This window comes from Purpureocillium takamizusanense, chromosome 2, assembly GCF_022605165.1.
Source record: "Purpureocillium takamizusanense chromosome 2, complete sequence".
Classification (NCBI taxonomy): Eukaryota; Fungi; Ascomycota; class Sordariomycetes; order Hypocreales; family Ophiocordycipitaceae; genus Purpureocillium; species Purpureocillium takamizusanense.
The window spans coordinates 4,810,727-4,832,058 of NC_063069.1; the positions used below are offsets into that span (position 1 = coordinate 4,810,727).

The 21,332-nt window shown below is 58.3% G+C and overlaps 5 protein-coding genes across 5 annotated transcripts; 3 read left to right on the forward strand and 2 right to left on the reverse strand.

The window, feature by feature from the left end:
• Positions 1-1,585: 1,585 nt before the first annotated feature.
• TOS4 (target of SBF) lies at positions 1,586-4,389 on the forward strand. The gene is made up of 4 exons (XM_047984353.1): positions 1,586-1,834; positions 1,902-3,260; positions 3,360-3,842; positions 3,901-4,389. The coding sequence occupies exons 2-4, from the start codon at positions 2,022-2,024 to the stop codon at positions 3,931-3,933; spliced, it is 1,755 nt and encodes a 584-aa protein (XP_047840327.1). The 5' UTR covers positions 1,586-1,834; positions 1,902-2,021; the 3' UTR covers positions 3,934-4,389.
• Positions 4,200-5,788, reverse strand: JDV02_003243 (uncharacterized protein). Its single transcript, XM_047984354.1, has one exon. The coding sequence runs from the start codon at positions 5,443-5,445 to the stop codon at positions 4,633-4,635; it is 813 nt and encodes a 270-aa protein (XP_047840328.1). The 5' UTR covers positions 5,446-5,788; the 3' UTR covers positions 4,200-4,632.
• Positions 5,789-8,536: 2,748 nt separating this feature from the next.
• Positions 8,537-12,193, forward strand: JDV02_003244 (uncharacterized protein; the record flags this gene model as incomplete). Its single annotated transcript, XM_047984355.1, has 6 exons — positions 8,537-10,110; positions 10,248-10,474; positions 10,541-10,564; positions 10,707-10,778; positions 10,884-11,393; positions 11,538-12,193. Exons 1-6 carry the CDS (start codon positions 9,800-9,802, stop codon positions 12,191-12,193), a joined length of 1,800 nt encoding a protein of 599 aa, XP_047840329.1. The 5' UTR covers positions 8,537-9,799.
• A 3,388-nt stretch (positions 12,194-15,581) lies between these two features.
• Positions 15,582-17,732, forward strand: JDV02_003245 (uncharacterized protein). Its single transcript, XM_047984356.1, has 3 exons — positions 15,582-15,680; positions 15,772-16,004; positions 16,300-17,732. Exons 1-3 carry the CDS (start codon positions 15,667-15,669, stop codon positions 16,512-16,514), a joined length of 462 nt encoding a protein of 153 aa, XP_047840330.1. The 5' UTR covers positions 15,582-15,666; the 3' UTR covers positions 16,515-17,732.
• Positions 16,658-20,400, reverse strand: JDV02_003246 (uncharacterized protein). The gene is made up of 2 exons (XM_047984357.1): positions 20,061-20,400; positions 16,658-19,953 (listed from the first exon to the last, which is right to left on the reverse strand). The coding sequence occupies exon 2, from the start codon at positions 19,903-19,905 to the stop codon at positions 16,822-16,824; it is 3,084 nt and encodes a 1,027-aa protein (XP_047840331.1). The 5' UTR covers positions 19,906-19,953; positions 20,061-20,400; the 3' UTR covers positions 16,658-16,821.
• Positions 20,401-21,332: the final 932 nt, after the last annotated feature.

Here is a 21,332-nt window from a genome sequence, read left to right on the forward strand (position 1 = left end):
ATTTTCCCTAAGTCGGCGAGGCGAGGAGTGATACGAACGCGACATTGATTTCACTAAGATCAGAGAGGGAGTCCCCTCTTTCATTGCTGTCCTCGCTTTCGTTGCTATCTCTTCCTTCTTTACTACCTTCTATAAAAGCAATATTATATTTAGCTTTTTACGTATAATATATTATTACTTTATTACTTTATCTATTAAATACTATTTTATTTATCATTTTAGCTTATAATTAATCTTATAAGTACTTAAATATAAAGTATAATTATAATAATAAATATTAAACTTATATATATAAGATAATAAAAATATTAAAAGGACCCTTTTATAAATAGATATAAGAGAGATAAAAGAATAGTTTAAATCTAAATAATTAAGATAAATTCTTAAAGTAGAGATGCAATAATAAGAAATTAGTCTAGCCGAGACTAGCTGCAAGGAGGCGGTAGTGCTGCACGTCATAGTTCGAGCATGCTTCACGGCGGGTGCGGGCGGGCGGGCAGGCACTTTACGCGTGCACAGGTCTGCCTTTACTCATGGCTCGGGACAAGGTCGTAAAGCAATGTGTGCGTCAATGGGGCGGTGGAAGACAGCAGCAGAAAGAAGAGAAGCGGAGCGGGCTCGGTTATGCCCCTGGGCGGCACGCACAATCATTTTCCAAGCGAGGAGGGCTCGCGTGCGCGCGCATGATGGACGCGGAGGCACACGAGAGCTGCATGCCCGCGGGACGTGTCAAGCAAACGCCCCAGCAAGATTGCATACGTTAGGTACGCCTAGTGACAGGGTGAGAAGCTGGCCCCTCCTTTCCCCGTCGGGAAATCCAATCAATGGTAAGACGGGGGGGGGGAAAGGGTCTCGCGGAGTGTGTCCAGTCCAGTGCAGGGCACGGGGACCGAACGGGGAACAACGACGAGGAGAAGCAGGAGGAGGAACCGCGGGCCGGGTTCATCAATGGCGGTGTTCAGTGGCCAGCGACGCGGTCAGCGTGTGGAGACGTGTCTGAGGAGGCTGGACTGGGATAAGCGTGCTGCGTTGCGGCGGGCGCGGGACGGACAATGGAGCTAGTGGTGAATGAGTTACTCGCCTGCTTCCAGTAGAGTACGTACAGGTCGACGTCGCGTGTTTCTGCTGCAGGCTGCGGATGGGTCCAAGACGGGGTTTTCTTTCTCCTTGTTTGCTTTCTTTTGAAGGGTCATTTGTCTGATGAGCGAGACGAGGGGACTGGACGGCATCGAATTGCTTTGAGACTGCAAGGTACGACAGTCAAACGGGTGCTGTCAGCCGCAGTGGACATCAGTGCGTTGAAGAAGTGCCACAGGGCGTTGCCTCCGGGGGTTGATGTGCCCAGATGCTTAGTAGCCAGGCAGCTACCCCGCTGAAACGCGCCTGCCTCACAGCCCGGGCGCCTGGAACCTCCATACCTGAGTAGGTCGAGGTACCTCGCACGCGACGTCACAGCGCCCGTCGCCCGCTGTAGGCCCGCTGTAGCCCGCCCGACTTATGCACCGACGCAGCGCCTACGGCCGCCTTATGAATGCACAACGCCAACGCCAACGCGAAGCGTCAGGGCGCGTTCGTGTCAGGAAAACCCACCCGCCCGTTCAAATACCTGGCGGGCCTCCCCGGCCTCTTTTCTCCTCCTCTCGCCTACTGCCTTGTCTCTTTTGCCGAGCGACCTACTTTCGCGGCCTGCACTGCCTCTAAAACCTTGTAGTATTTTATTTTTCTTGTTTGTTTCCTTGTTGTCTTGAATTGCCCCCGTTCAAGCTCACTCTCGTTTGGCCTCTCTCTCTGGCATATCGGCCGTCGTCTCGTGTAGTCACCGAGTGCGGCGCGTGTAAGTGGTGATTTCTCTGGTAGCACATTCACGAGACGCGCCTCATGCTGATGTCGACGCGGCACAGATCCAAACGCCTACGCTCCGCCACGCTTCGAGGACTTGGGGGAAATGGTCACTCGCTTCTGACGAACAACGATACGACGCGAACAAGCAGTGAAAAAGGGGAGAGACACGCGGACGGACCATGGACTCGCCTCCTGCGCGGCTGCAGGATGCCGCGGGTGAGCCCTCGCTGCCAGCCGCCAGCTCATCCACCATGACGGGCTCGGGCTCGGCCGCGGCCTCGACGTTGACCTCGTCGTCTGCCAACGCGTCCGGCACCAAGAGATCTGCCCCGGCCCTGCTGCCGGCGTTTGAACCGCTCTCGTCCTCACCGGGCCTGCCGCGTCCCCTCAAACGCCAGAACACGGGCAGCTCCGGCGCGCACAAGTACCCAACTCCAGTGCCCACGTCAAGTACCGGCATTCTCTCGAGCTCCCCGCTGCGAAGGCCGACGAGCTTTCTCCGCCGGAAAGCTTCGGGTGGTGTTGCCATCGACAGTGCCGACGCCTCACCGTCGGAGCGCGCCCACCACCATTACCAACACCAACACCAGCACCGCGCCCCTCTCTCCGCCGTGCCCGCCCTTGAGCTGCCCGAGAATGGCGAGGCCGTGGCCATGGGCCGTTCCAGCAACTCTTCGCAGTTCCAGCTCTCGGCCAACCGCCTCGTCTCACGCGTCCACCTCACCGCGCGATATGTCGCCGCCGCAAACCCCCTGCAGGCGAACCGCCTCGAAATCTTGTGCACCGGATGGAACGGCCTCAAGCTGCACTGCCAGGGCCGTACGTGGGAGCTCTTCAAGGGCGACAGCTTCACCAGCGAGACCGAGGGCACTGATGTCCTCGTCGACGTCCTCGACGCGCGTGTCATGATACAGTGGCCCAAGCGGAGGGCCGCCCTGGCTGATACCGCGGCTAACCTCTCCGATTCGAGCTGGGACGACTCACCGCCGAGGTCCCGCCATGCGAGGGCAAACTCGCTGCTGCTGCAATCATCTCCCCTCCGTCGCACCACGCGCATCGCGTCCCCCGAGAGCCCGACCCCGGCCGGCCCTGGCGGCCATCTGACGAGTTCGCAGCGCCTGCAGGCCTTGCTGCCGACAGGAAGCCGCGAGAGGGCAGCGGCGGAGGAACAGGCCAGCATTGAGATTTACGAAGATGAGCCGGAGCTGCCCGAGCCCAAGGGTGAGGCGGCCATCATGGTGGACGCCGGCGCGAGCATGCGGACGGAGGCCACGAATAGCTTCTCAAGTGACCTAAGCGACCCCGAGGATGATGAGCACAACCCAGACGAAGAAAACGACCCCATTGTGCACTCGTTTGGACCCTTTGGGGCCGACATCTCTGGCAGGCTGGCTTCGATAACGACCAAGTCGCCCAAGGTCAGCAGATTGACGGCGGCAGCACCGCGTCTGCGCCCCGGCAGCAACGCAAGTGCTTCGTCTGGTGAGACGCTTAGTTCGATTAACGAAAGCATCCAGGCCCCATCGCTTCCCGGCTCGCCCATCAAGAAACGCACCGTACCGCCCATGAAGACGTTCCGTGCCGGCGAGATTCCATGCTCGCCCACCCCCATGGTCAAGGAAGAGACGGAAGATGCGGTGGCGGCAGCAGAAGCGGCAGCTCTGCCATCCGTCGAGGAGCTTGATCCGAGCATCACCAACCACGTCATCAACCAACTCGCCTTCTCGCGACTGTCGTCCACGCCCCTCTCCACCATCATGCAGAACCTGCCCGCCGAAGCCAAGACGGACCCGAGCCTGACGCCCAACCTGCTGCGAACCGCCATCGAGGCGACGCCCTGCGTGGGTATCATCCGCCGCCAGGGCAAGGACGCCGCGGGCAAGGCCCTCGAGAGCGAGTACTACTACGTGCCCGAGCATGACGGCGACGAACAGCGGCGGGCGGCCGTGGTAGATGGGCTGCGCAAGCCGAGCCTACGAAACTGCAGGAAGCAGCACAAGGTAAAGGCGCCGTTGCCTCTCACTCTCACTCTCACGGCATGCTGACCCCGTGGCGCAGCAATATTACTGGAAGCGGCCGCGTACGCCCTAATGTCAGGTCGTGACCCGCGTCGTGCGCCCCGACGAATGATCCCCCCCGCCATCCCTTCCTTCCTTGTACATATACCCGTACTACCTCCTTATCCAATGTCTTTTGCTCCGGTTCATTTCCATGTCGAGACTTTGAGCGAGGAGAGAAAAAGAATAACTTGCATAGCCAGCGGCGTCGATTGTTTTGGCAACTATCTATTATGAAGAGGGATGTCAATGGGCTAAGCGGGAAGGCAAAGCGACGGGGAGAAACGTAGTTGTCTGATGATGGAGCCCGCCGTTGACAGAGATGTCATTGTCTCTTGCCTGCCTGCTGGCTGTGTGGTGTGGTGTGCGGACCGGAGAGACGAAAGACGCCGGTGTTGAGACGGAGGGCTTTTGTGTGTTTTTAAACTTCTCGACCCTGTACCGTAGCGGATGAACATGCTGTGCGCCACGCTCATGGTGTCATTGATCATGAATGCTTGCTAGCCAGTGTATCATGTCTTGTGAGGCTGATTGCGAATGCTTGCTCGCCTGTGTACTCTATCTTGCGAGGTTCCCTTGCGGAGAGCCGCGTCGGGGAGGGCTTCCCCGTTTGCCCCTGAACAGGGTAGCTCCCTCGCCAACGGGCGGGCGTAGGACGATGCACCTCCGTCAAAGGAGCATGAGCAACATGTACTCGCTGGGATGTCTATTCAAGCCGGTCTTTCTCCTTGTCCTATTTCAGCGTGCAGTACACCTTGGTCGCGCGCTGCTTCGAGGGGTAAAACTGGTTCCTCTTCTGCCCGTCCTCGCCCTCCTCCTCGTACCTCTCCATGTCGAACTCGCTCACCACCTCGCCCTTGAAGGGCGCGGGCGGGTTGCTCCACACGTGCGTGACGGCGTCGGCGGCGCACTCGATCTGGATCCCGCGGAAGCCCTTGCCCGCCATCTCGCGCATCATGTGCCTCGCCAAGGCGCCCATGATGCCCTTGCCCTCGTACTCGTGCCGCGTGCTCGTCGCGTTGCGGAACAGCACCTCGCCAGGCCCTTTGGCCTTCCACGACTCCGGGTCGCGCCCGTCCCTCGCGGCGAGGACCGTGTAGAAGTCCTGGTACACGGGCAGCACCTCGATCAGCCCGGCCATCTTGTCCATGTCGAGCGGGTGGAAGCTGTCGTAGGCCAGCGCCACGGACACGAGCGGGAAATCCATCTGCTCCAGCAGCGTCGCGGAACTGGCGTCCTCGTCGCCGGCCCCGCCCTCGTTCCAGTACAGCGCGCCGCCCGTGGCGGACGACTGCGGCCGCTTGAACTGGTACTCCTTGTCGAAGACGCCCAGCGAGTAGCCCGACGCGATCTGGTGCCCGACGAGGTAGCGCGCCTCCTTCTGCGTCGCGTAGGCGCGCTTCGCCTTGAGCTCCGGGTAGAGGAGCGGCCACACGGGCGAGTGGAAGAGGTTGCTGTGCGAGACGATGGCGGCTGCCCACTCCAGGTGCTGGGGTTCCAGGACGCGGATCTCGTACCGGTCCGGCAGCTGCTTTTCGACAGGCATTTTGGCGTCTCTTTGTTTGTTCTCCTCCCCTTGTGCCCTTCCTTTCTTTTCCTCTTGTCTATTCTCCTTTGTTCCGGCGAGCAGGGACGCGGGGCCGATGGACGGGAGAATCTTGCCGCGGGGATCCCTTTTGTGATTGATGACGGCGTAGGTCGCGCGGTGAAGTAACTCTGCTGGACGTCAGATTCACAAGATCTTCACGATTATAAACTTGCGCAGCGCGGGCAGGCCGGCGGTTCCTTTTAATAGCTAAAAGATAGGCAACGACCACGGTTAACCCCCGTCAGCTGACTGCCTACCTACCTACCTACCATCCCGTCTCCTACACTGGCGCGTGGAATCAACCCCCCCCCCCCCCTCCTCCCCATGCCTTTCACAGTCTGGGTCGGTGGCGACGCTCACGGCCAGGACCCTCATCGTCGAGACGTGGTCCCAGGGGTTGGAGTTGAGGCTAGTTAGCGCTTACGAAGTTCGGGCACTTGCCCGTCCAGAATGCAACCTCAACCCACGCCATTGTCGCGCGTGTTTGGCTCCAACTCCGAGGCTTGCCCACTGCTGCATATATGGCGGGTACTGCGGCGCCCTCCCCCCAAGGAAGGTCCCTCCCCGCCGTCTCACGCGGTTCGTGCTCTGATTCGAGCCGGAGACTTTTTACATTGTGAAATAGCCATGTCACATGTGTAGAGAGAGGGGGAGGGGACCGGTTTTTCTTGTTTGTTCTGGTCATTAGCAGCTCGATACCCCTCCATTCAGCCTTTGTCGGAAGGCGCGCCGTTCTCTTCAGGCCGAAGGAAAAGTAAAAAGTCAAATATCCGAACATGGTCAGTTACACGCGCCTCGTCCCGACTTGCTTGCCCCGTCACTGGCCGCCAAGATGTGTGCTGTAGATATCCCGGTTTCACACTCTCTCCCTCCATGCTCCAATCGACAAATGGTGTCAGAGTGAGGGGGGGGGACCCAGAAACGACAAAGGCTTGTTAGTGGGGACCGAGCCGCAAAGATGAGCCGCACGGCGGGGCTAGAGATGGACATGCCGTCTTGACTCCGAAAGTCTTCTGGGCGGCTGCCGTCACTGGCTTGTTCGTGGTGCCGATGTTCCGCGGTGGGCAGTCTCCCACGGCATTGACATGGAGCCAGCGCGATTTGGTTTATGATAGCAACAGTCATCTCCCTGAGGCATGTCCCTCGTTTCCTTGGTGCAAATACCCCTCCCGAGCTTCGGCATCAAGTACCTTGCAACACATCAACTATGTCGACCTTGCTTTCGTAAGAGCCCCCCGTCTTGGATTGAGTCGGCGTTTTGCTTGCCGTCCACTTCACTCGTGTAACGCTCTTCCCCAGACCAAACCCCCATGCCAGTGGTGGAGAACAAAGTGGCGGGAAACGTGCCATCGTCAAGCTGACCTGCCTCGGCGCAGACTTATTCTTGAGTCGCCTTGGCAGAATGCTGAACGGGACATCAAGGTGCGCTTAAGTCCACCAATAGTGTGGTCTATGTATTTCTGCCCAGAACTTTTCTCTCCTTGGTCGTTTGTGTTCCGAAAAGCCGTGGCGGATCAGACCAGACGCAACATAGCGCCCGTCCCGCAACATGAAGGCATAGAGCTCCATGTCGCTCCAGTCGTGACCTGACAAGGGGACTGATGTCCATCTCCGGCGTTTATAAGGCGGCAACTCTGTAAATAGCAATGTGAATGGCCAGGCATGGAAAATACATATTGGCTAAAACTAACTCGAATTTGCTCCTCGTCACCGGTTATCGAAGTTGCTCGGAGCGAAGTGTCCGTTGGGTGCAACTCTACGCTCAACGCGGAGCCGAGGAGAATGTGCCGCTGAGTTGATCGCACTAGTATGATGCCGGTACATGGTCGTGCCGTCTAAACAGCCACTTATGAGGTGCATGCATCCAGGACATTTGGACCGGTGCCTCGCGGTTGGGCTCAAGGACGATGCTCCGGGCACGTGCGCTGCGGGCAAGCTGCCACCCGCACGATGGCAACCGTCCGAAGCAGGAAGAGAGTTGTGTTTAGGAATGAGATGATTGCCACCATCAGTGCTCGAAGTATCTCTCCGACGTGTCGAGTCTCTGTTGGCACACAGTCCCCGTGAAGTACAGACATCGTACGCTTCATTGACCGTATAACGGGCAGTGACCTACTCAATTGCCGACAGGAGACAGGGATCCCGAGCGAAGCATCGCGTCAACCGCCCCGGAAGACCGGGCCATCACGCCAAGACCAGTCATGTGCCGAGAAGCACACCAGGTCTCATGCGAGAAACACATGGAGCATGTCCTTGTGCAGTATGCATCTTGAGGCCTCAACTTACAAAATGCGTTGAGATGCCGCATGAGTGATTAATGCGCAGGCGAAGGCGTTTTCGTCTCCTCATACCGACAGCACGCTAGGATATATCAAGGCAACATAAGTACCAGACTTTAACAACACAACGAGGCGTTAAATAGACAAGGCCGGACGAACCACTGAAGGCGCTGAATGTGACGTACTCAAGCTCTGGGACTGGATGTTCCTGGCAATGCATTGACTATCTTCTTATTGCGATCTGGATCAGGCCGAACCCGTCGTGTGTATAAACCCATTGTCATGTCGACGCACGGATCGAGCCGACGGAGAGCGAGTCAGTCCACACATGGCCAACATGAACCGAACACGTCTTGCATCCGGGATCCGTAACGAAAGTGCCATCGGATGTAGCTACCGAAACACCAACCATACGCTGACCGCCGGAACCTAAAAGAAAGGCAACTAGTCTGCTGCATCACTGCATCCACGCGATTGAACCGTCTCCCCCAAAGCCATGTCCGTTATACTGATGACCCCCCCGGTCGCGCATAAGACACGTCGCCTTGTTCCGCTGCCATCCATCGGACATAGCGGTGCGGCCGCCGGGACATGCGTTGAGAGCAATGGGCCGGGTCCGTCCGCGAGCGCGCACGGGAGGCGCATATGGCTTGCGCGCTACATGTAGCATCACATAGCCGCATGTCAAGTGTTTCGAGGCGCACCGAGGAAGCACATAGCAGCAGACCGCTGGTTCGGCCCATGAACTTTTCCAGGTATGTATGCAGAGGCGCTCGGCAATGTGACGTAGGAAGCCAGAGTATATAACTGGGCTTATAGTGTTGTTGAGGCTTTACGTAGCATATCAGATGCCAGTCGCTGTTGGTTCATGCTCTTTTTTGGCGGTTCGCAGATGGCGCCCAACGCATCTGCCGAACAGGCATGCATGCGTGTTTCATCGCTCATCGAATCTCATCATGACAACCTGGCCGACCGAGTTGCGCCACAGAACGGGAACACGAACAACCGCTCTCTTCGTGCTTTTTGCATGGGTCGAAACGAGAAGATGCATGCCGGTATTTCTACGCGCTGGTAAACCAACAAACAGGTCATGTTATGAGATCCGGCATCGCGGATGTAATGTCGCACCGAGGAAACATCGGCATCCAGTTCAACGTCGCACAACATGAAGCTTACACGGACGACCGACCCCATAGTCTCAGAATCGCCATCAATCCTCCCTCCCCCAACCAACCAACCAACACCAGTCATTTAAAACAGCGCTACACTCTCAGTCGCCCAAGAATATTGCATTTCTTTCATATTTTCGTTTCGTGCGCTTGGTCTGATAATGTCCGTCTGATCCGCCTCGGGGACTGGATCGAACATCAAAAAAACACCCTTGTTTCACGATCTGCAGCGCCTCCTCCGGCAGAGCACAGACTCTCTGCATGGTGATATTTTGGGTACCACGATCCAACAAGCCGAGACGCACTGCGATCCAACAAGCCGAGACGGCAAGACGCTTGCTGTAGGCGAGAGGGAGGCGGGGAGCTGTCGGGCCCTTTCCCCCATTCTGGCCGGTTGTGTTGTGACTGGACCGCGCGACGGCCCCGGCCGCCGTTGGGCATCGTGGCCCGGATACATTGTGGCAGTCTCATGCGGGTTTAACGTTGCTTCGGCACCGTGCATGATGGCTTCTCGCAGTTTGAACCAAAAATGGTTGGTTTCCCCCGGATGGCAAATATGAGGGAAAGAGGAGGAGGGGAGGAGGGCTGGGCTGGTGCCTTCAGACGCTGCTGGCTCAAGCTCCTCCAAGTCGGGGTCGGGGCTCAAGTGCAAGGTGCGCTGACCGAGAGCGAAGTCGGGCACATAAGAAACTAGACATATGTAGCCCACATATCTCCTGCCCAGCCAGCCGTGAACGACGGGGTTCGTTTGTTGGGAAAACGTGCGAGCGAGGACCGGGTTGCGCCGCAGCAGGACTGTAGACCGACCCCAGCTCGTACGGCACGACTTCTGTCGACGACATCAAAAGGAAAAAAAGGAAAATTATGAAGAGGGGCACAATCATACAGCGGCGGACCGGCAAGGTCTGGGACGAGCTGCCCGACGACTGGGACCCGACGACTGGCGTCCCTCCTCACGGCAGGCTACAACATAAAGATGCGAATCCGAACCCGATCCCGACGCCGCAGTACCTCAGCGGCGTGCAGGTGCTGATCGTCCTCACGTCCATCACGCTAGCCGCGTTCCTGCTGCTCCTTGACTCGACCATCATCTCGACCGCGGTCCCGAGCATCACGTCCGAATTCCATTCCCTAAAGGATGTTGGGTGGTATGGCGCGGCCTACCAGCTCTCGAGGTGCGTTGCTGCTGCTCCTCCCATCTGAATACCTCGGACACCTCCAGTCGATTTTTTCTTTTGTCGTATATGCCCTTGGGTTTCCCGAATCGATGGACGATGATGAGTGCTGACTCGGCATCACACCACTCGGACAGTGCCGCTCTGCAGCCGCTCGTGGGCAAGCTCTTCACGCTCTTCGACATCAAGGCCGTCTATCTCGTCTTCTTCTTCATCTTCGAGGTCGGATCCGTGGTGTGCGCCGTCGCCGGCGGCTCGTTGGTCCTCATCCTGGGGAGAGTCATTGCCGGTCTCGGAGTCGCGGGCATGTACACTGGCGGCATGATCATTGTCGGGTCGTGTATCAGGCCCGAATCGAGAGCACGTGAGGTTTTCCTTCTTCGGGTTAGCAGACGAGGGAGAAAGAATTTCACGCTGACTGGTTGTGCAGTTTGCACTGGCATCATGATGGGATGTAAGTCGACCGTCCTCAGCTGCTGCGCACCTATATAAGCACCACCTCGCCTCTCGAAAGCCCGTATGCCGGAAAGGATTCCTGGATTCGCACTACGCAGCTCATGGTACATGTTCAACAGCTAATTGTGTTACCCGCGTAGGCGGACAGCTCGGCCTCGTCACCGGGCCGCTCATCGGCGGCGTCTTCACCGAGAGGCTCTCCTGGCGGTGGTGTAAGTCGAGTCCCGCCCGCCCCAGCACAACATACATGAACCCGATTTAGAAGATAGTAGACCATAAACAACTAACTCGATGGCAACTTTGTGTGAGCACAACAGGCTTCTACATCAACCTCCCGCTCGGGGCCCTCATCTTCGGCGGCACCGCCTTCGTCCGGCTCCCCAACCCGTCCCCCCTGCAGCCCCTGCGCTCCGTCCTCCCGACGCTGCACCGCAGCCTCGACCTCGTGGGCTTCCTGCTCGTCGCGCCCGCCGTGTCCATCCTGCTCGTCGCGCTGGAATGGGGCGGCGCCGGCGACTACGCGTGGAGCTCGCCCACGCTCATCGGCCTCTTCTGGACCTCGGGCGTCCTGGCCGCCGCCTTTGCCGGCTGGATCTGCTACCGCGGCGACCAGAGGGCCCTCATCCCGCCGGGGCTGTTCCGGAGCCGCGTCGTCGTCGCCAGCTGCGGCGTCACCCTGGCCGTCATGGGCGCCAGCTTCGTCTCCACGTACTGGCTGCCCATCTACTTTCAGACCGTCAGGGGGGATACCCCGATCTGGAGCGGCGTGCACCTGCTGCCCAACGTGATTCCGTCCTTGGTGGTGAGCATCGTCGTGGGCGCCCTGGGTAAGCAAGGAAGACAGACTGCCTGTCGTTTTCTTTTTCTTTTTCTTTTTCTTTTCGCACAATATGCTCCTCTACTATTCAGTCATCATACGCGTGCGCACGAGGGGGGGAATTTATCAGTCCGCTGACAACACGTATATATAGTCGGCAAGATCGGCTACTACCTCCCTTTCGCCGTGGCCGGCGGCACCGTCGTCGCCCTCTCCGGGGCCCTCCTCGCGACGCTCACGCCGTCCTCGCCCCCAGCCGCATGGGCGGGCTACCAGGTGGCCCTGGGCGTCGGGCGCGGGCTCGCCGTGCAGGCGGGCTACCTGGCCATGTCGCACGCCGTGCCGGCCGAGACGCTGCCGCTGGCCGTCTCGCTCATGATCTTCCTGCAGTACCTCGTCGGGTCCGTGCTGCTGACCCTCGCCCAAGTCGTCTTCACCAGCCAGTTCCGCGCCGAGCTCCCCCGCCGCGCCCCGGGCATCGACGTCGAGGCCATCCTCTCGGCCGGCGCGTCGGGCGTGGGCAAGGCCGCCATCCCTCTCGACAAGCTCGTCGCCGTCATCGGCGCCTACTCCGCGAGCGTGACCAAGGTGTTTTACCTGACTTCGTTCATGGGCGTCGTGCTGTTCGTCGCGGCCCTCTTCTCGGGGTGGGTTGACACCAGGAAGAAGACGCCGCCGCCGCCGCTGCTTCTCTTGGAAGAGGATACGTGTGAGGAGGAGGGAGACGACGACGTGGAGCTCGAGGACTTGGAGGATCTGACTTGGAGCGAAAAGCTCGACGAAGTATTTCCACGTCCCAGTTATATATGACGCGTTGGTATCTAAGCAATACGCAGGCGTATTGCCTTTAGCATTCATGGGCGTAATTGGCGATATTGTGACTCTGTGGCAATTGCGCCCGTAGCTCGTCGAGCCGGCCAATCGCGCGACCTTTGGTGAGCCAGGTGAGCCACGCAGGTGCGGTCGTGCGATTTGGGTGAGCCAGGCATCTTTGCAGCGGAAGAGGAGTGGCGGCTGGCTTATCAGCACTTGGGATGATCGCGTTCTCATTAGTTCCCGCGTCACGCGCACTGTCGCAGGTCCCTCGACTGGCTATATCGAGTCAACCATGACGTAGCTAACCTCAAACTAGACATGGCAACACCATCAGCTTGCTGAACCCACGTGAACAGTGCGAAGAGTTTGGTGCAAATTTTGTTGTTTAGAAGGCGCTATGGCTCGCGGAGTGTCCTCGCTCGCCTCATGGCGCTAAGCGGCTGGCCAGGATCGTGCCGTGTCGTCGTGCGGAGGTACTCGCTACAAAGTAGGGATCTCGTAATCTGTTTCGCGCTGAGTGCCTGAGAGTTCCCAGCCAGCGAATCGAAGCCTGACCGAGCTTTGCAATTGGTCGTGACTGGCCATCGAGGCGCCGTCACTGCGACCCATTTTGCCCGAAATGCGGGAGACGTGACACTTCTCACCGCCGCGGGATGCAGCGCTGCAATGGGATGCAAAAGTGCTTCTTGACTCGAAGGTTCCGTCTTCGAGTCTATCGAACTTTGGATAAAGAACGGGTGGCATGGGATCAGCTCTCGCCACGGCCCCCTCCCCCCGGTCCTGCGGACCCCTCCTCTTATTCGTTCACCTCCTCCTCCTCTTCGCCCCCCTGCTCCTCTTCCGCGTTCCCCTCCTCCTCTTCTTCGTCTCTCTCCTCCTCCTCTTCGTCTACCTGCTCCTCTTCTTCGTCTACCTGCTCCTCTTCTTCGTCTTCCTCCTTCTGTGCCTCTTCCCCACCCCTTCAACTCTCTCCTCCAGCGCTTTGTAACCCCCGTCCGGCCCCCAATTACCTCCTCCAGTCCGCCCCCAACTGTAGGTTTGGTCATGTTAGGACGCGTGGTGGGGTTGGAGTTCAGCGACGCGTCGCTTGCGAGCAGCGCGTGTCCCCAAATTCTATAAATTGCCGGGTTTGTCTGCCCGCGCCCTTGGGATTCTCTACTATCCAACTCAGTTCTGATCACATTTCCAACCTACAGCTGCTCAGAGGTGTTGGATTCTTAGACATCGCACTTCCCACCTCTCACGCAGTAGGGCACTGAACATTTTACCGATCGATTCTCCAGAACATGGACACCCTTAACCCAAGTCGATGGAAACAAGCAATGAATGACGATACTCTCCCGCAGCCGCACACCGGTCCAAGCTTAGCCGATGACCCAGAGTTTTCATCTCTTTACGATACGCCGTATCATGTGCACAAATCATCTTTCGACGGACTGACGTCGGCGGACCAAGGTTATGTCCTCCAGCCTATCGATCGATTGGATATAGGGAGCGACTCCCTTGAGCTCAGCAATCCTTCTCAAGAGACGATGAACCCACATCCGTCTCCATGGTGAGTTCCTTGTGTGGTATACCCTTTCCTGCTTGTCCGCCTGGCCGGACTCTTGGGGAAGGCGGTGCCATATTACAAGAGAACTACATTTAGTCGCTACCTTCCCATCCACACATCAGGTAAGCAAATAGGAGATGGCCGAGTATAGTCAAATGCTATAAGCCTCGAGCCGATTGCCCCAGACGTCTTATCGTCTACGAAAAGCACCGTCGAATCGTGTCCAGTCGTGGTCGACTGAATGTACTCGGGAATGTACAAATGAGCTGGGGAATGGTGGCGCATGGTGTCATGCACCAAGAGCAAAAAACAAATGCAAAGCAAGGGGCAATCAGGTAGGTCTATGGGCCGGTCTATACGTCGGCATAGGCTGGCCACATACAGCTCTCGTCTCTAGAAAAAAGACGATTTATCTCCTCCATGCTCGCGGCTTGCCTCACGGCTTGCCGTTCTAAGGTCGACACGATCCCCCACAAGTCTTTAGGCTGAGAGGTAAGTTTCTCACCGTAACAAGTGTTAATCAGGCGACAGGTGGGCCAGTTCCGGTTATGACCCCTTGAGTGATTCCCCAACCGAAGCTGGTCCGGCCTCTATGCATCCAGGTCTCGGCAGGCCCATTGAACAGGATCAGGGAACTATCAATCCTGTTGAACTTACCCTAAGTAGGGAGGGCACCAGCGGTTCTTTTCACCTAGAGGCCGTGCTAGGAGAGCCCCTCGTTTATGGCTTTCCTCCAGATGCGCCAGACTGGGAACGCCACGGTATCAAACCCCGTATGGGCAATTGCGCTATCGGGTCCGCTCGGTAAGTCCAGTCCTCCGTCCGGCGCAATGCGACATCAACAATTCCACCAATATATTGACAGTAACAGTGAGCCTGGAATGGTGCAGTCGAAGGGTTCGACTTGCAATACGCATGGCAGGAATTGCTCTCGCCACCCTTGCGACGCTTGCGGAGTTTGTTTGTCAAGGAAGTGGAATCTCGGCCGTCATCAGAAACAATCCTGTGCTGGTCTGTCACGACCGAACGGCTCTACATGCACGCATCTAGGACCATGCGTTCGTTGCAATGCATGTGGAACTTGCTTGTCAACCAAGTCTAATTGCGAACGTCATCAGGAAATGCACTGTCCTACCGGTGTCAAGGAAAACCAACTGGGTGGCCGCTGAGCATATCAGCCGGGGGGCGGTTTCGCTTGGAGCTGTATAGGCTTCCAAAAGTCAATTGACGTGCATTTCTGCTGACCTTCCGAGTCCATCATGTTCGAAATGTATTCCATATATCTTGCTCAGTCAGCTCGCGCGATCCCACCGGAGCCAAATTCGCAAGTTCCACTGAGTCAACTAGGACTCGATCGTGACGGCCGTAGGAAGCCGTCAACGGCTTACAGGGATTTTATGCGAGCCTGTTCATCTAGCGGGTTTCTCATTTTCATTGTTTTTCTTTTCCTATCATCATTTCTACTTCTATGTATTTATTGGCTTATTCTGGCAGAGAGGAGCCTGAAAATGCAACCAAATGTTTCTCTCGACATCGCCACCTCGTTCCTTATCCCAACTACTGTCCTTCATATGTAATCGCGTCTGCTGCGTCACCACCCCAGCAGCACATTGAGGTCAGTCCGTCCAATGCTCTGCCCGCCCGCGCAATGCAACCCGATACGTCCGGTCCTCTGCGGCAGCACGCAGCCCCCATTGGCGAATGAAAGACGCCCCGAAACATCGATCGATTCAATCGTGTGCTCTCGACATACATACATACATATATCCCGGGCGCGATCACACCACCCCGCCCCCTCCTCTCCTGTCAGCTGCAAGCCACTCCGAGCAGAATCAACACCACACACACCCACCACCATGACGCACTCTTGTTGGCTCACCCGCCCGTTCACCTTCCCGCGGTGGCAAAACACAGCATGCTAGCAAGGGAGTGAGTTAGCTCTGCTGGCAGGCATGCACCTGCACCTGCACCTCAAATCCCATCCCGATCGCCCTTCGTGCAAGTAGTAACTTAGTAGTAGAAGGAGCAACGGCGGCCACGAGCGCAACCGCAATCGTAACCTCTTCCCTGCATCGCACCGCTCTGCACACAAACCCCAGTACTATTCAATAACACCCGTCATCAATCATCCCAACATCTCAAAACCCGTCCTCATTTCCCAGGTTCATCATCAACTCCACCTCGAAATCATGTCCTCCTCCTCGTCGCCCACGAGCATGCCCATCCACCACCACCACCACTACCGCTCCCAAGGTCAGTCAATCAGACAACACAATCCACACCCATGCCATCCAATCCATCCTTTCCCCCCGTCTATCGGACATCGCTCCAACATCATTGAAACAATACATGTATCCCTTATCCTCCCCCCCAACGCACCGCCACAAATCACATCATCCTTTCCCCTTTCCCCCTTCCCCCTTCCCTACTCCTTCACGTTGGTGCATCTAACACGCACCTACACACACACGCATCGCATCGCATCGCATCGCATTCGCATCAGGCCAAGTACGCACGCACGCACGCTGACCAGCTCGTCATGCCACAGAGGAGGAGCAAGAGGAGGAGAAAGCAAAAGCCGCGCCCCCCGCCGCCCCCGCCGCACACCCAGACGCCAACGCTGCTCGCGCCATGGATCACACCAATTCCTGGAAGCCCAGTCTCGACCGCCGCCAAAGCTGGAGCAAGGAGGACCAGAAGCACGCCCTGCAAATGTCCTCGCTCGACGGCGTCAAGGCCGGGCCAGGGTTTACCGAGAAGTAGGAGAGGCTGCTGCGGGAGGACCACGGTGTGTGTGTGTTTCACAGAATGGCCGGACAAGGCATCAACGGTACGGTACGGCACACATCAAATCACGGCAATGAGCAATCTTCGCCACTTGGGACCGCATGGCAAGGCACCATGCATAATTGTATTCGTTGGCTTCCATTGCAGCAACAAAGTTGATCAATTCCTCGCTTGTATCCCAGAGCCATGCGCCGTGATACCTAGACTACAAAAGAGAATGGTGAGTGAGGACTTTCCGCCCAGCCTCCCCCCACCCCAGCATGGGTATTCCAAAATCACTCCTTCACAGACCATTGGGGCCTCTTCCCGTTGAGACATACTCACCCACAACACCCACGGCGTATGCAATGCCTGCCACCCAAACGGTGCCCACCACCACCTTCCGAGCGAGGCTCCTCTTCTTCTTGCCCCGATACTTGCCCCTACCAGTAAAGCTTTCCTCGGTAGACGGTGGCGATGGCTTGGCCCCCTCCCCGGCAACTCCGTCATAATTGACAAAACCCGTGGGGCTGGCAAAGTTGCCCGTCACAGGCTTGCCCATCATGTCGATGGGATTGACGGGAGCTCCCGTGGCCTGCGCCAACGTCGACTCGGGCGAGCCGGGTCGCACCTTTCGAAACACGAGCACGTCGCCGCTCCCAGACACAATCTCGTACCCCTGCGACTGAAGTGGTGCGAAGTGCGGCAGGAATTTGGAGGGGTTGGACAGGCGCAACAGGGCCGCCGCAGGAGATTCTGACGAGGTCGTTTCATGAACCCCAGATGCCGTCTCGGCAATGGTGATGCTCTGCGTTGCAGGGTCATATGCGAGAATCTTGTACAAGGCTGGCTGTTCCGCCTCGGCCTGGGTCGCCGACGCAGTCGCATGCTCCCTAGGCGCCTTGGCCTTGTGGTGCTTGACAAAAGTCGGCCACGTCGACTCTCCATTGCACTCTTCTGCGTAGCTCGTCTGCAGGCCCTGAGGCGCCTTGGAGTAGTGATCTTCATGGTCTGTCGCCCCGCGAGGTCTGGCAAACCGGGCTCTTCGCTGCGTGGCGCCCCGGTTCATAGCGGGTTCCAACTTGGTAGACTCTTGAGGGAAGCTCTCGTCCATTGAGCTCACCTGCGTCTCCTCACTCTCGCCGCTTTGAGACACCATGCTTGGCGGTGCTCCGTGGTCGTCATCGTTGCGGTTGTTTGGGTACAAAGTCGACTTCGAAGGAGAGTTGGACGTACTCCACGATGTCACAAAGTCCTCGGGAAAGTCGCGCACATAGTTGCCAGTCAAGGCCGGCTCAGTCTTTCTCTTGAGGCGACCGACTGTGTCTTGCGCAACCTTGGACTCGGCGTCCCAGTTGAGCTCGAGATCCGACTTGGCCCTTTCCAACTTGGCCTTCTGGCTGCTGTCGCGAACCTTGCGGAGAACCTCAGCTCGAATCTGGTCGGCTGTCCTCGAGCTCAGCGCATCGTCCTCCGTCGCATCTACGCCACTAGAAGACGTCACAGACGCAGAGGGCCCTGATCCTTTAGAGTCAAAGGCCCTCAAGCCATTTGCAACGACGTCTGGGGCTACCACCGGCTTCCCGTCGGGCTCGTTGTGCATCACGGGCTTGTATTGAGTCAAGTCGGCGTAAAACTTGGTTGCCTCTTCTGGATGGATCGGGTAGGCTCGGCTAGGAGAGTCGAACTTGCGTGGCCTGTACTTGTCGAGATCCTCGTAATGCTTCGTTAGCTCTTCCGGATGGACGTGTGTCTTTTTGCTCGGCTCTTCGTATCCCGCCGTCGGGTACTTTGAAAGGTCTTTGTACTGCTTGGAAGCCAGCTCCGGGTGGATACGCTCCGTTTCCGGACCGGCATTGGGGAAGGCTTGGTACTTGGACAGGTCCTCATACTGCTTGGAAGCCTCCTCGGGGTGGATGCGGGGGGTGGCTGGACCGCTGTTGTCGTACTGGGAGTACTTGTGCAGATCTTCGTAGTTCTTGGAGAGCTCCTCGGGCGTCAGCTTTCTCAGCCCATCCGGCTCGTTCCAGCGCATCGGGCCATATTTGTGTAGGTCGTCGTATTGCTTGGTAGGGTCCTCCAAAGGCACCTCCACCTTGGGAGCAAGGGGCTCTGCTTTCGGGGTGGTATCCTGCTGACTAGCCTCGTGAGCTTGCAAGACCGAGTCTTTGGCAACAAAGCCTTGCTTGTAGTCGGCAAGGTCGGCGTATTTCTTCGATTCCTCTTCCGGAGTCAGCTTTCGCAGGCCGTCGGGCTCGTTCCACGCAACAGGGCCGTAGCTTTCGAGATCCTTGTAGTTCTTGGAGAGCTCCTCGGGGGTGGGCTCGCGAAGGCCATCCGGCTCGTTCCAGCGCACTGCGCCGTACTTGTGAAGGTCATCGTAATGCTTCGAGCGCTCCTCCGGGGTTTCCTGAGGCAGACCATCCGGCTCATTCCAGGTGACGGGCTTGTACTTGTCGAGATCGTTGTATTCTTTGGACTTTTCCTCGGGGCTCAATGGCTGCTTTGCATTTGGGTCGTCAATCTTGACATTCGAGTACTTGTCCAAGTCTTTGTAGTTCTTTGAGTCTTCCTCGCGGGTGGTTTTGCGCAGGCCATCTGGCTCATTCCAGCTGACCGGCTTGTACTTGCCGAGATCCTTGTACTGCTTAGACAGTTCCTCTGGGGTCAGCTGCTGCGGTGCGTTGGGGTCATCGAGAGGAGCCGACGAGTAGAACGACAAGTCCTCATACGTCTGAGACGGCTCCTGTGCAGCGGCCCTCTTGCGGTTTGTGACAGGGTCAATGCTGCTGTCGTGGTCCCCCGCAGTGGTGGTAGCGCGCAGGACGGATTCTGGCGTGACGTCGACCGGGGGCCGCTGCGAGTGGAGAAGAGTGCGGAGGTTCTGCAGGGGCATCCACGGATCGCCATGCCTGGCCCGTGCTTTGTTGGAGCCAAACAGGTGATCGATGGCCTCGCGCTCAACATCCTCGATGTTCCTTCCGGGGCGCAGCCCAGACACATCGTCGGACCACGACTTGACTGCGTTGGCGTCGACATACCTGCCGCCGGGAGTGGACCAACGGGCGAGGCGGCGGGTCAGGATGCTCTTCATGGCGGCTTCGGCGTCATCGGGGCGGGGGCTGTTCGCCCACGACAGGTTACGGTTCAGAGACTCCATGTACTTGTACCGCATGCCCTGGTGGCGGCGTCGAGCATCGCGTTGCGCATCGCTGTCGGCGCGCAGTGACCAGGGCCCGAAGCAAAAGGCGCGCCGCTGCTGCTGGCCTCGCCTGGACGCCACGAAGCAGGTGCCGGCGGCGGCGGCGATGGGAACCCGGCGCGACGATTGCTGAGCGATGACGGCAATGCCCACGCGGGGTGACGGCACGGACGCGCTTGGGAGCATGGCGACGGCGGGAGGCGGCCAAATAGCCCGCTAGTGAGGCTATCGGCACTGCTGCGAAGCGTGAGCACGACTGCCGCGGGGCGATGGGATGGCGGGTAGCATGCAGGCTGGTGGAGGATGGATGCAAAGTGTCAGAAAGGGTAGTCGGCACGTACGAGGTCGCAGGCGTTGACAGCTATCGCTGCATGTGACATGGGCGACGAGGTCGCGAGGTTGAGGAAGCGGAGGAGAGAGGCGGGTGTGTTCGGGTGGACGCGGCCTTGGGTGACGTAGGTAGGTAAGGGAAGGCCGGATGAGTGAGTGTATCACCGACTGCCGGCCAGCAGCAGTTTGATCGAGCGGTCAGGCAAGCGGTACGGCAGGCGTGACGCGGCATGCAGGTTTGCAGGCAAGGAACAATGGAATGGTAGTAGGAGAGGTGAATGTGAATGAAGGTGATGGAGGAACAGGAAGCGGGCAAGCCAGCAAGCTGAAGAGAGGAGTTGAGGAGAAGACGGGCCGGCGCGCGCGCGCTGCAGCTCAGGTGAGCGAGCTGCCGCCCTGTCCGCTCGCCCGCCCGCTCGCCCGCCACCGGCCTGCCTGCCTGCCTGCCTGCCTGCCTTGCCGGGTTGCCTTCGTCGTGAGAGGTGATCCTCCAATCCCATCCTCCCGCTGTCCCTGCTGCCGAACGCCACCACCTACCGCAAACCGCCAGAGAGCAGGAGCCCCCCAGCTGTGCCCGCCCGCCTGTGCCTCCCGCTGCCACCCGCTGGGCCCCCCGCTGAACACGGCCGGCGCGGGTGCGGCCTTCGCAGCGCCTCAGCGCCTCAGCGTCAGCGCATCAGTGGGCTCCAGGTTGCGTTGGGGGGGCAAGGCTCCACTGCGACCGGGCTCTCGCAGCCACCGACGCACACAAGTCCGCTGCGAGACAGTGAGGGGTACCGCTGAAAGCCCCGAGTCTGTCCGGACAAGCTGACCTATCACAACGCCCACTCGACCAGCTAGGCCCCACCCAGGCCAACGCCCCCCCGTTTTTGTCCCCCCCGCTGCTGCCCAAGACAGCGACAACCGCTCTTTCCAAATCCGGAAATCCGGGGACGAACCTGGTCGCTTGTCACGTGTGGTCGGAAGACTCGCTCCAGGATCGACCGATTTCTCCATCTGTGCGCCCGCTTCGACGATCTGTCGACGTGTTGCTGGAGGCATCCCTTCACTGCCTGTCAGGAACAGAGTACGAAGTGCTCGACAATCAGTCGCAAGGGCGGTGGCCCCTGCGCAAAGGCGCGGCACGGCAGCGCCATGTTTCCTTGTGACCGGAACGGCGATCGTGGTGGGCCTTTGGGCTTGATGCCTGAGACAATTATCATGCGGCCTCAGCGCCCCTGGAACCAACGTTTCCTACCGACTTGGACCCGACGCGCACATCGCAGCCATAGCCACCCGATACA

Bases quoted from the DNA above. Each gene is read 5' to 3' on its own strand.
- TOS4 (XM_047984353.1), top strand. From the start codon at position 2,022: ATGGACTCGCCTCCTGCGCGGCTGCAGGATGCCGCGGGTGAGCCCTCG. The intron at 3,261-3,359 runs GTCAGCAGATTG...GAAAGCATCCAG, and splicing joins TAACGACCAAGTCGCCCAAG to GCCCCATCGCTTCCCGGCTC. The intron at 3,843-3,900 runs GTAAAGGCGCCG...CCCGTGGCGCAG, and splicing joins ACTGCAGGAAGCAGCACAAG to CAATATTACTGGAAGCGGCC.
- JDV02_003243 (XM_047984354.1), bottom strand. From the start codon at position 5,445: ATGCCTGTCGAAAAGCAGCTGCCGGACCGGTACGAGATCCGCGTCCTG.
- JDV02_003245 (XM_047984356.1), top strand. The intron at 16,005-16,299 runs GTCAGTCAATCA...GTCATGCCACAG, and splicing joins CCACCACTACCGCTCCCAAG to AGGAGGAGCAAGAGGAGGAG.
- JDV02_003246 (XM_047984357.1), bottom strand. From the start codon at position 19,905: ATGCTCCCAAGCGCGTCCGTGCCGTCACCCCGCGTGGGCATTGCCGTC.